This window comes from Pinus tabuliformis, chromosome 5_1 (assembly GCF_031772625.1).
Source record: "Pinus tabuliformis cultivar Carrire ecotype Pingquan chromosome 5_1, CPIR1, whole genome shotgun sequence".
Taxonomy (NCBI): Eukaryota; Viridiplantae; Streptophyta; class Pinopsida; order Pinales; family Pinaceae; genus Pinus; species Pinus tabuliformis.
In genome coordinates, this window is record NC_142305.1 from 618,711,179 (window position 1) to 618,725,093 (window position 13,915).

The 13,915-nt window shown below is 37.4% G+C and overlaps 1 protein-coding gene across 17 annotated transcripts in view; it reads left to right on the forward strand.

Moving 5' to 3' along the window:
* Positions 1 to 13,392, forward strand: part of LOC149166447 (uncharacterized) — a 110,817-nt gene extending 97,425 nt beyond the window's left edge. For 11 of the 17 annotated variants that reach the window (XM_089432595.1, XM_089432603.1, XM_089432600.1 and 8 more), the window contains 2 exons: positions 10,531 to 11,701; positions 12,304 to 13,358. In XM_089432595.1, the coding sequence (XP_089288721.1) occupies positions 11,431 to 11,701; positions 12,304 to 12,641 (609 nt within the window). In that variant the 5' untranslated portion in view covers positions 10,531 to 11,430 and the 3' untranslated portion in view covers positions 12,642 to 13,358. Of the gene's footprint in view, positions 1 to 10,530; positions 11,702 to 11,840; positions 12,185 to 12,303 lie in introns of all 17 variants that reach the window. The other 6 variants (XM_089432607.1, XM_089432608.1, XM_089432609.1 and 3 more) reach the window with 3 other exon arrangements.
* Positions 13,393 to 13,915: the final 523 nt, after the last annotated feature.

Genomic DNA, 13,915 nt, shown 5'->3' on the forward strand with positions numbered 1-13,915 from the left:
TTTTCGAATGCAGATTGGTTCACTTTAATGTGCCTTCGTCCTATTTGAGGGATTTCATATATGAACTTATGCACTGGTTTTCACTTTAATGTGCCTTCCTCCTATTTGAGGGATTTCGTATATGAACTTATTCTTTATTCGAGTCTCGTGAGCTCCTAGATGAATGATTCCAGTCTTTGAAGCGTTCAAGCTTCAAATCTAAATGGCATGGCCTAGTTTCTTACACTTCTAATTAAGCAAATCCTGTTATGAAATGTTTGCTTTTCACTTGTCTTTGGTTTTTGTTGTTTTTGGCATTTTCAAATGCAGATTGGTTTTCACTTTAATGTGCCTTCCTTCTATTTGAGGGATTTCATATATGAACTTATTTTTTATTCGAGTCTCGTGATTTCATGCTCCTAGATGAATGATTCCAGTCTTTGAAGCATTCAAGCTTCAAATATAAATGGCATGGCCTAGTCTCTTATACTTTTAACTAAGCAGATCCTGTTATTAAATGTTTTGAGATTAATCTCAAAATCAATTAGAATAAAATATGCTGACATATTGTAGTCATATGTTTATGATATAAATATTAATTTTGGTCATATTTTTATGATATTAATATTAACTTCCTATCATCTATCAATCCATGGTTTAGTATATAACTTTTACAAAGTATGATTAAAATGTTAATTTTCTCAAAACTCTTCAACTACTTAGATGAATTACTGGAAACAAGGCAACTGAAAATTGAAATCAAATTTACTTTCACTAAGATACATAGTTTCTTATCAATTTATAAGCAACCAAATTTACTTTCACCAAGATACATAGTTTCTTTGTTGTGGTATTTTATTGATTGTTCTTGAGCAATTGGATCTATTAAAATTCACGTTGCTTACTGCAACCAACAATCTCTCTTTGAGAAAACACTTGTTCTCCTATTGAATAGCTTTGACTTGCCCTAAGAATCCTTGATTTTGTGCTCCACAATCCTTGCACACTTCTCCTAAATCCTTGCACACACTAGGCCTCCTATTCCTAGCGCACTTGAGCCCTATTTCTTAGCACACTCAAGGCTCCTATTTCTTAGCGTACTTGTGCTCCTCGATATTAGTGCACAAGCTCCTCAATTTTGCGCGCGCACACACAAAGAATGATCTCACAATAATGATTGATCATGTTCCTTTGTCCTTCTCTTGGTCTTCACTAGCTAAGGTACAAGCCAAAATACCTCCACTTGCTACATTTTTCAACCCTCCCTCTTATCGAGGAAGGGATGATGTACAACTCCAAACATATATCTGAAATAGATGAAACTGCCTCTAGTCAATGCCTTGGTCAAGATATTTGTTGTCTGCTCCTTTGTTGAAATGTATGGTAGCTTCACTATCCCTTTCTGTACATAGTCCCTGAGATGATGATACTTGATCTTGATATGCTTGGAACAATCATGAAACAATGGATTCTTAGAGAGCTTAATGCAACTCTAATTGTCACAGTGTATCACTTTCTGTACATAGTCCCTGAAATGATGATACCTGATCTTGAAATGCCTGGAACGATCATGAAACAATGGATTCTTAGAGAGCTTAATGCAACTCTAATTGTAAGAGTGTATCATTGTGTGCTCCATCCTTTGCCTAAAAAGTCCCACAATAACTTCCTCATCTAGATAGCTTCACATGTTGACAAACTAGCAGCTATGTATTTAGCCTTTGTTGAATTGAGTGCAACTGATCTCTGCTTCTTGTCGAACTAGGAAACAATTGGTGACCCAATGTTGGAGATGCAACCTGAAGTACTCTTCCGATCTGTGGAGCTCCCTACTCCATCTACATTTGTGAAGCCCCCAAGCCTCACTCCAAGAACCTGTTTGTACCATAATCCATAATATGTTGTGCCTCTGAGATATCTCAAAACATGCTTTGTAGCAACTCACTGAACTTTGGTAGGATCCATCATAAATTGGCTCCACTGGTTCACTACAAAATAAATATCAGGTGGTTCACTACAAAATAAATATCAGGTTGTGTGTTGACTAAGTACATCAACAACCCAATTAATTGCTTGTACAATGTAACATCTACTCTCTCTGCTTTGCTAGTGTCCACCTTCCTCTAGTTTGTGACTAGAGGTGTGATCATGGGCTTGCAATCTTGCATATGAAACCTCCTGAGGATTCCTGTATTGTACTTCCCTTGACCCATGAAGATTTCCTCATCACCCTACCATACCTCTAGCTTGAGGAAATTGTGCATAAGCCCTATATTCTTCATCTCAAACTCCCTTTGAAGGTCTTCCTTGCAATCTTGGATCAAGTTGTCTACTCCAATCAATATAAGATCGTCAACATAGAGCACTGGAATGAGTGGAAGCCCTCCAACCGTGATTTAGTATAGGTTGGCATTCGCGTCACTCTTAGTGAAGCCCAATCCTCGAAGGTAGCTATCAATGTGAATGTACCATGCTCTCAGTGCTTGCTTGAGCCCATAAAGAGATCTCTTCAATAAACATACATCAGTGTCTGTTGAAAGTCTCAAACCCATTTGGCTTCTCCATATAAACATCCTCCTCAACTACCCCGTTGAGGAATGTTATTATTTATGTCCATTTGGTGGATCTTCCACCCCATTTGAGTTGCAAGTGCCAAAATCGTCTCGATGGATGAATAACGTGCCACTAGAGTGAGCATCTCATTATAGTAGATGCCCTTAACCTACAAGGCCCTTGGCCACAAACTTTGCCTTGTACTTTTCCACACTCCCATTTGCTCCATGCTTCACCTTGTACACCCAACATGAACCTACTATTGATTTGCCCTCTTGCCGTGGCACAATCTCCCAAATGTTGTTCTTCATGGAGGAATATTCCTCCATGGCATCCTACCAAACTTGCTGAGAGGCTGCCTCATAACAAGAAGGCTCTGTGTACAACAACTCAGTCATTAATGCCATATATCTAATGTATCTATATGGTTGCTAGATCTGCCTGAACATAGACCTAGGAGTCTCAACTTGCTCTTGGGCCTCTTGAAATAACCTCTTTGTGGGCTCTTGATTTAACCTCTCTTCCTCCCTATGCTAGGAGACACTGAGCACAGGGAGACACGACTAAGTGGCTGCCTTCACTCATCCTGGTCTCTCCTCCTCATCTTATAATGACTCTTGGTCATCCTGTTGTGCAGTGTGCTTGCCTCATAGCTTAGAATCATTCTATGATACTTGTTGAGGCTCCTTCTTCCTCAGGTATTCCAACCTGAAACCTCACGTCTCGCTTCATAACTGTCTTCTTGAGTGATGGACCGATGGTATGTACACCCTGTATGCCTGAGCTATCTCATTGTAACACATGAAAATTCCCTTATCAACTGTGGGCTCGAGCTTCTTTGTACTCTCTTTGGACACATGGCAATTAACTTTTGTGCCTTAGACATGAAAGTGAGAAACATCATGCTTCTTGCCTGTGAAAGCCTCCTCCAGTGTAATGCATTCAAATACTCTATGTAGGCTCATGTTCTACAGAAATACTGCAGTGTTGCAAGCCTTTGCCTGGAAGGACACAGGCGGTTTTTGGTCATGCAACATGGCCTTGGCCGCTCCAACTATGTTGTGGTTCTTCGTTTCAGCCACCCCATTATGCTGAGGGTTATGGGGTGTTGTTAGCTCTCTCTTAATGCCTTCCTTGGCACACATGTCCTTGAAAGCATTAGAGATATATTCCCAGCCATTGTCATTCCTCAATGCCTTGATCTTCTTCCCAGTCTAGTTTTCTACCAATGCCTGAAACTCCATGAACTTGGAGAAGGCCTCCCCCTTATCCTTCATAAAGGAGATCCATGTTTTTCGAGAATAATCATCTATGAAAGCGACATAGTTTATGTGTCTCATGAGAGATGGAGAAGAGAAGGGCCCGCATATGTCTGAATGTACTAGCTCCAAAATCCATTTGGTTCTCTTGTGTCAGCCTTGCAAAGATGACTCGACATATTTTCCAAGTGTGTAGCCCTTGCACACATCATGTTGGTCAAATACGCCTTGTGATAGTTCTGTGGTATTTTGCTAAAGAATCTTCAGCCTCCCATGATGCAAGTGCCCCATGCGTTTGTGCCAAAGCTTCCCCGCATCTCTTCTCTGTGCACTTCCTACCTTATTGCTCAAGGTTGTGCTGAAGAATACTCAACGCCCCATGATGCAAGTGCCCCATGCTTTTGTGCCAAAGCTCCCCCATGTCTCTTCTATGTGCACTTCCTACCTTGTTGCTCAAGGTTGTGCATGTCTCAACCTACAACTTGTAGAGATTCTTCATCCTCACACCAATATGCTTCATTGGTCCAAAAGTTAAGTGCTTGAGGTAAGCCTTACCTTTGTTGAAGATGACATCATAACCCTAATCCTTTAGGGTAGCCACTGAAACAAGGTTTTCCTTAAGGCCTGGAACATAGAGGACATCTCTGAGGTGGAGAGAGCTCTCAAACTTCCTCCTAAAGCTGACAATACCAACTCCCCTAGTCAAGCACTTGCCATCATTTCCTAGCTCAATATGAAATCACATGTCCTTCTCCTTCAACTAGATGAACTCTTTGTTCTTGGTCATGTGGATGGATGCTCTAGAATCAATGTACCATACACTGCTGCCTACTAAGCTTGCCATGCAAGCTATCAATGAGAAGTCTTTCTCGAACTGAAAAGAAAACTCATCTACCTTAGTTGATGCAACCTTATGATCCTTACCGGACCCCTTCTTCTTATTAGGGCACTTAGTGGCATAATGCTTGAACTGATGGCAATGGAAGCTCTTGATATTGCTTAGATCTTTCTTCTTCTTCTCACCCTTTTGATTGGACTTGGCCTTTCCTTGGCTCTTTTTGCTCTTGGCTTTGCTGCCTTTGCATGCCATGCAAAGTTCTCGTTGTCCTTTGTCTTTGTTGATCTTCTTAACTCTTGTTCCTCTTCAGATTTCTTCTTGGATGCAGTCTGACCACAACCTTTACCAGCTTTTAATATTTTCTCTGCCATTGATTGCGTCTTGGAAATTATCCCAAGACTTATGAAGTCCCCAAAGTGCAAGACTTACAAGGTCATTGTCTACTAAAGTCTCGCCCCCTCCAGTGAGCTCACCCCGAACTTGGGTGAACTTGGAAAGATGTGTGATGATGAGCTCTCCTTTGCTGATTCTACTAAAGTCTCGCCCACTCCAGCGAGCTCACCCCGAACTTGGGTGAACTTGGAAAGATGCGTGATGATGAGCTCTCCTTTGCTGATTCGAATATTTCTTTAGTTTGTCTTTTAGAGCAAGCTTCTTTGCATCACTAGAACCTTGATACAAACCTAAGATGATTTTCCACATCTCATATGTTGTCTTCTTCCCATGGAGATGAGGGACAATATGGTCTTTGGCCCCCTCAAGAATGATTCTCATGGCTGGCCTTGATGTCATTTTCAAGGCTTTTTTTTTTTTTATCTTTCTCAAGACATTCTTGTTATGCTCGACAATTGTTGGGCATCTTTAGGTGGAACTATTTGATTCTTTGCAAATTCTAGCACCCGATTATCTTCCAACACCACTGAGATATGCTCCCTCCATGAGCATAAGTTCGAGGCTCTCTCTAAACAGTGATTTGCCCTTAGTCCTTGGAACACCATCCTATCCAAAAACTAATCTTCAAAACTCTAGCACAAGCCTTCAACTGATCGATTAATTTGGTGTTGGTGAGAACTCTGCCCTAGTACCATTTTAATATTCTTGGAACTCTGCAACTACTTTGATGATTTACTCAAAACAAGACACCTGAAAACTAAAACGAAATTTACTTCACCAAAATATAGAGTTCTTAACAATTTATAAACAATGAAAAATAATAGAGAGATAAAAATACATGCACACAAATTGACATGCTTGCTTACCTAGGAAACTGTGAGAGATAAAAAACACATGCACAGAAATTGACATGCTTGTTTACCTAGGAAACACAAAAGGGAAAACTTGGTTTCTTTGTTGTGGTATATTATTGATTGTTCTTGAGCAATTGGATCTATACATTGCTTACTGCAACTAGCAATCTCTTTGAGAACACAAAGCTCCTACTGAATAGCCTTGTGGTCTCCTACTGAATAGCCATGACTTGCCTTGAGAATCCTTGATCCTATGCTCCACAATTCTTGGGCACTTCTCCTAAATCCTTGCGCACTAGTCCTCCTATTTCCTATTTCCTAGCACACTTGAGCCCTATTTCCCTAATTCTTAGTGCACTAGAGGCCCCTATTTCTTAGTGCACTTGTGCTCCTAAATCTTAGCGCGCAAGCTCCTCCCTATTTCTTAGCGCACTTGTGCTCCTAAATCTTAGGGCGCAAGCTCCTCAATTTTGCGCGCACACACAAAGAATGATCTCACAATAATGATCGATCATATGTCTTTGTCCTCTTTATAGATCTAATTCGAGCATGCAAGGAGGCTGAGCTCAATTTAGAAGTTTGAGTTATGATTGCGAGTTAACTGAGGGTTCTACTCGTTCTCGATCCTATGTCTTTGTCCTCTTTATAAATCCAATTCGAGCATGCAAGGAGGTTGAGCTCAATTTGGAAGTTTGAGTTATGATTGCGAGTTAATTGAGGGTTCTACTTGTTCTCTCTCCAATCAACACTGGAGTCTTAACTCGTTCTTTCTCCAATCATCATTGAAGACTAAACTTGTTCTAATTGAACTTGTAATTGCCACCTTGTCTTGTAGTCAAATTGAAGAAGACTCCACGTCACTGAAGCTCCAACTTTACACATGGCTCCACGTAACTGAAGCTTCAACTATACACATGCAATCTTGATGATCATTCCATTCTCCAATCATCACTGAAGACTAAACTTGTTCTAACTGAACTTGTAATTGCCACCTCGTCTTGTAGTCAAATTGAAGAAGACTCCACGTAATTGAAGTTCCAACTCTACACATGGCTCCACGTAACTGAAGCTCCAACTCTACACATGCAATCTTGATGATCATTCCATTCTCCAATCATCACTGAAGACTAAACTTGTTCTAACTGAACTTGTAATTGCCACCTCGTCTTGTAGTCAAATTGAAGAAGACTCCATGTAACAAGCTCCAGCTCTACACATGCAATCTTGATGATCATTCTAGTAAATTGGAAATAAACTCATCGTAATTGAACTCTGTCTCATGAGCTCACACTCATGCTATAGAAAGACAAATCCGCGGTCTTCAGTGACTAAGGCACAAGCCAGAAGAACTTAACTTGCTACATTTTCAACATAAAATTGGAATTAGAATTAGAATACCCATTAGAATTAGACTTCATGAGTGGGAAATAGAATCAATCCATAGTTATCCATCATACACAATCATTTTCCCTAATTAGGTCATCTATTAGAGTAGTGGGAGGTGAAGTGGAATTATAAAATTAATGCTAGGCCTCATTTATATCATGCATTTATTAGGAGCGAAGTGGAATTATAAAATTACTGGTATATGCCTCTTTTATATGTCACACTTATTAAGCGACTTATTAGAGGGAAGTTATTAAGCGACTTATTAAATCTGCCTAAATTATTGCTACTCACATATATCACAACTTATTAGATATCAGAGTTAGTAGGAAGTGGAATCAACCTGTGCAACACCATGTGGTGTATGCTTACTGTGCAACATGTGGAGTATGCATACTGTGCAATATTGCAATATCTAACTGTTGTTGTAGGTGGAATGGGAACTTAGGGTAAGTGGAATGGGAGCTTTGGGTAATGGAGTATGACAACGGCAACGTTGTCCTATCTTGACTCTCAGTTTGAAATTGTAGTAAAAACACATTAAATACAATGATTTCCCTTTTAAACTATAGTAAAAGCATAAATAAAATACAAGGGCACTTGAATATGGATTTTATTGCAAATACACAAACCCATGAGTGCAAGTGAGAGGACCTTCACCAAGATAGCTAGGAATTTCAGAAGTATATAATTATGAAATTCTCTAAATTCATTCTCTAATTCTTTAATAGAAATCTAATAAAAGACAAGGGCACTTTGAATATGTATATAAGTGCAAATACACAAATCTGGGAGTGCAAGTGAGAGGACATTCACCAATAAAGCTAGGAAAGCTTTCCCCTCCCTGATGGTTGAAATGATCTTTTAAGCACCTCTGGATTATGCTGGATATGCTTTTTGCTATCTTCTATCTATCTAGGTTATTCTCTCTTCCTCTGAAACTTTTCGCTGTCTAGTTGCCTACTATGGGGTACTTATTGACCATCTGTCATATCTGGAACTGCTTCTGTTTCTGACTTTAGGCCGGAACTGCTTCTGTTTCTGACATTAGGCCAGATCGCTTTTTACAAGCTATATCATGATGTAATATGTATGTTTTTTATATATCTTATATAACACAATCAAGCTTTTTTCGCTCTGAAAAAAAAGAAGCTAGGAAAGCTGCATTTTTACGAGTATATAATTACGAAATTCCCTAAATTCATTCTCTAATTCTTTAATAGAAATCTAAATAGAAAATAGAAACCCAGTGTGCACTAGAAATCTGAAACATAATTAATAGAAATCTAATAAAATACTAGGGCACTTGAATATGTATATTATTGCAAATACACAAATCTATGAGTGCAAGTGAGAGGACATTCACCAATAAAGCTAGGAAAGCTGCATTTTTAAAAGTATATAATTATGAAATGCTCTAAATTCATTCTCTAATTCTTCTAATTCTTTAATAGAAATCTAAATAGAAAATAGAAACCCAGTGTGCACTAGAAATCTGAAACATATAAGCAATAAAGCTGAATTTTAAAAATATATAATTATGAAATTCTCTAAATTCATTCTCTAATTCTTAAATAGAAATCTAATAAAATAGAAGGGCACTTGAATATGAATGTTAGTGCAAATACACAAACCCATGAGTGCAAATGAGAGGACATTCACCAATAAAGCTAGGAAAGCTGCATTTTTATGATTATATAATTATGAAATTTTCTAAATTCATTCTCTAATTCTTTAATAGAAATTTAAATAGAAAATAGAAACCCGGTGTGCACTAGAAATCTGAAACATATAAGCAATAAATCTAACAAAATGCACATATAATTACCTAAATATGCACATAGAATTACTTAAATTTGTGACTAGTTGTGATTATGTGTTTATGTTGCATTTCCGTGAATGCTATGATCGCCGTGATTTTTGAAACCTAAATTTTAAAATAGATCTAAACTCAATTTTAGATTAATTTAAATGCATACTTTATTAGAACCCATACAGTTAGTTTAAAACCTATTTTAACCCATAGGTTTAAAGTTATCTAAACCCATAGCTTTAAAGTTATTTAAAGCCTACTTTAACCCATAGTCTTTAAAGTAATTTAAACTGAGATTTTAAAATAGTCGTAAACATAATTTTAAAATAGATTTAAACCCAATTTAAATTAGTTTAAATACATATTGAAACCCATAGAGCCATTTTAAAACCCACTTTCCACTTTAAAACTATGAACCATAGTTTAAAATCAGATTGTAAAATAGTCGTAACAATGTATGAGTTTGAAACCATAGTTTTAAATAATTTAAATCTAGATTATAATATAGATGTAAACCTACTTTTAAATTAGTTTAAACCCACATTTTATTGAAATCCATACAAACCCATACAATCATTTTAAAACCCACTTTCCACTTTAAACCATAGTTTTAAAATAGTTTCAAAATAATTTAAATCCAGATTCTAAAATAGTTTAAATCAGACTTAAATGAAACCCATAGTGCCATTTAAAAACCCAGTCTAAAAAACATGCTGCTGCATGTTTATTTTAAAACACGCTGACATGGACATGCAATAGTTTAATATGAATAGTTTAACCGACCATTTAATACAATGGTTTGAAACATGCGGCCATGGTTTTATTCTCAAAAAACATAAATTAGTTTGAAATGGCATATATTAGTTTGAAACCAAAAGATACAAATACTTTCAAACTAAAACTTGAAGATACAAATACATTCAAAAACAATAATAGATTGAAACTATAAAAAACCCTAAGAGGAAATAGTTGAAACAATAATACACGACACTAGTACATTTAAGACCTTTTTTAAAGACGGAATTAATATTTTGTCTCAAACACAAATTATTATTTTAGTTACCTTAAATTTTATAATTAAGACAATTTTAATTTTAAATGTCTTAACTTAAAAATAAATTATACAGTAATATCATGTGTGTCCTGTCATTTATTCAGAATAAAACTCTGCTTTGTGTTTCTCTAGACAAATTATTATTTTAGTTACCTTAAATTTTATAATTAAGACAATTTTAATTTTATGTCTTAACTTAAAAATAAATTATACAGTAATATCATGTGTGTTCTGTCATTTATTCAGAATAAAACTCGGCTTTGTGTTTCTCTTTTTCTGTTCACTATACTCCATTGCATTGTTCAAACCCTAATTGCCTCTTCTGATGAAATTTGAAGCATGTTCACTATACTGCATTGCATTGTTCAAACCCTAATTGTCTCTTCTGATGAAATTTGAAGCATATAAAAATGGCAAATCAGCTCTTCTGATGAAATTTGAAGCATATAAAAATGGCTGATTCTGATCACCCGGCAAAGAGAATGAAATTTGAAGCATATAAAAATGGCTGATTCTGATCACCCGGAAAAGAGAATAAAGGCAAATAAGAAGTCACAGGAATCTGGGAGGGAGAAGACAAAGGAGGACAATGCTGGTATGGTCAAAGAAAGATAATCTGAATATCATGGAAGCTTGTTTGGACTGTATGAAAAGGGGCTTAAACTTCCCCGCAAATGTTATTAAAATTATGGAAAGCATTAAAGATTTAATTCAACTTGAAGTATCTCAACAAGAAGTGTATGAGAAGATAAGACCATAGGGCATATGGAGCAACTTTGGAGAAAACGAAGCAAGTGTATGAGAAGATAAGACCATAGGGCATATGGAGCAACTTTGGAGAAAACGAGGCAAGTGTATGAAAGATAAGACGATAGGGCATATGGAGCAACTTTGGAGAAAACGAAGCAATATAGAGAAAATAAAACAATCTGATTTTCAATTCAAAGAGGTCAATAAGCAACAGCATGCTGTGGTCTGATCATGAGGTCAATAAGCAATAGCATGCTCTGGTCCGAAACGTGTATGGGGTGAGCACGAGGTCAATAAGCAACAGCATGCTCTGGTCCGAAACATGTATGAGGTGAGCACGAGGTCAATAAGCAACAACATGCTCTGGTCGGAAATGGATTGGTGGTCAAACACGAATTAGAGTCTCTCCTAGAAGACAAAAAAAAAAATTCTCTGCATGTGGATTCATTAATTGGCAACAGCTAGCTTTCCACTCACATTGACCTATATCTGCTGCCATCATCGGCCATCATCCACATGCATTTTCTAATGGGGCAGCAAGGATAAATGGTATGGAGGGAAGTGAATTTTTTGGCTTATATGCAGTTTGGATGTTCTGCAGCATACGCCCATGTTCTGCAGCATTCTGCAGCATACGCCCATTGTTCAACCAGCAGTGGTCTCATCATGCTGTTCCTGTACGTTTTTACAGTGGTCTCATCATGATTTACAAGGTCTGTTCCTGTACATTTTTACAGTCTGCAAGGCCAGTTCGACATCCTTCTTACTGTTTGCATACCTTGGACATTGTAGAGGACAGCATCAAAGAGGGGCATCAAAGAGGTGCATCACCCATCTCTGTTTTATTTTTATTTTATGGTTTCAAGCTATCAAATGTGCTTTAATAGAATATCATATACACACCATCTTTTCCTTTGTTTTATCATAATGCTCTAGTTTTCCCCATTTCAATTTCCCGCAGCTTTCTCAGAAAAGCCGCGAAGATTACAAGTTTACAGATTCCTGACTCCTCAAGTCTCCACACAGGCTGTATGCATGTCTTAATGCTTCACTGAGATCTTGTGAAATATTTGGATTAATTTGCTTATTATACACACGGGGTTGCAAAGCATACATGGCAAACTTTTCAAAATATTTAAGATAATCCCAGATCTGTCCAAACTCGAGAGATCCCTATCAGCTGATGCCCAGGGCATCATTATACAGTATTGATTCGTATTGATTCCCGTGAATCCTCAATTCCCGTGGACCCTCACCGAATTTTTAACAATTGCATCCATCCACTTAACTGCTATCAGCTTTAGGGTTAGTGGAGTTATTGACATTTTATTGCAATTAACACAAGAAAATAGCTAGGATTGTATTAATTTCATCATACATCTGATAAAAAATGCTAGTGATACAAATTGTTCATTTTTAACCAGGTTTTATTGCTGACAATGGTGCTATGAATACTAAAATATTGGAGTGCATCCAGTCAGAATGTGATAATATTTTTCCAAGAATCTTGGTTTCGGTTGCAAAAAATTGTCTATGTGACATCAACAGACTGATCTATTTTCAAGATTGTTTCAAGAATGCAAAGCTTAATACTGCAGTTGAATTATTCAAGAAGACTCGTGTTAGGCTGCTGTGTGAAGATGATTGGAACCTGAGCAAGAGCTTGATGATTTTCAGACGTTGGGGGTGTATTATACCGTTCAGAAGAAGATGGGAGAATGGAGAATATGCTGCATATATTTATGGGATGCTTACAATATGAACAGTAATTTAAGGATGAGAGGGCCATTATCTTCTCGAACCGTGATGAATATGTGTGGAAATGCATGATTGTTGGATTATATTGGTGGTGAAAATCTAGTTTTTTAATGCCTACCCTATAGTTTTGAATCATGAGATCTTCATTCTAGGTTATCATTCTCACACAAGAACTTCCGTAGTTGTACGATGGTTTATGGTACATGGATAGAATCTTTTATTTATAAGGCATTCATGATTGAGCCCTAGAAGGAACATTTCCTGTTGTGTTATTTCTGGTAGGATTTATGTTACTGGAGGTTCCCATGAAACAGAGACGTGCTAGCAGCGAGGCCACAAGTCTGTTTTATGGAAATCTATTCCAAAAATGCCCACAAATGAGATCCAGCTACTTGGTGTAATGCCAACTTCCTGATGTTGAATCGAGAATGATTGCTGGCATTAGTATGAAGGATGGAGTGTGATCTAAACTCATTGTGCTTCATCAATGCCACGATACCTTCCAGCTTCCCAATGAAGCCATGCTGACGGAAAATGGTCAGTTTTTTTGCCCATGATCTCTGTAGTAGAGTGATGCCATTTTCTCCAACGTATGGCCTGAATGTGAGGGTGATGGGCCATGTCTTCCATGTCCCAAAACTTCCAATAGCAAATATGTAGCTTCAGTGCATTCTCCTTATGAATAATATCCTCAGGTGCATAATTGTACTCGAAATTTCTACCAGGGAGTTTTATTATTATTTTTTGTTTCTCAACTTGAAATGATGAAGGTACTCTGTAACTTTAAATCCTCTTTCTTTTATGGTTTTCTTTATAGTATGGATACTATGGAATGTTATTGTAGTTCTAATGGTTGGGATTTGTGTTAAAGAATTTAGCCATATTGATATCATCTTCTCTAATCCCACCTTTGGGTGTGGGAATATTGCATTGGTAGTTTTAGGGTGGGTGGGTGGTTTCCCCTAATCTCTCGTGAGCAGGGAAACAATACATCTTGAGGGGGTGAATTCCTAATCCGTTCTTTGGGTGTGGGAATATTGCCGTTGGTAGTTTTAGGGTGGGTGGGTGGTTTTCCCGAATCACCCGCTGGTGAGCGGGGAAACCTATCTTGAGGGGCACCTTCCGTAGTAATTGCATTTTCTCTCCATTAGAGAGAAAACCAAACCAAATCAAGCTTCCTAAATACACTTCAAATTCGTATGCTTTAGATTATAAATCACAATTGCTTTCTTTTTATTTCATCAGGAAATTTTGTAAAACAGACTTTACCAAGTAATT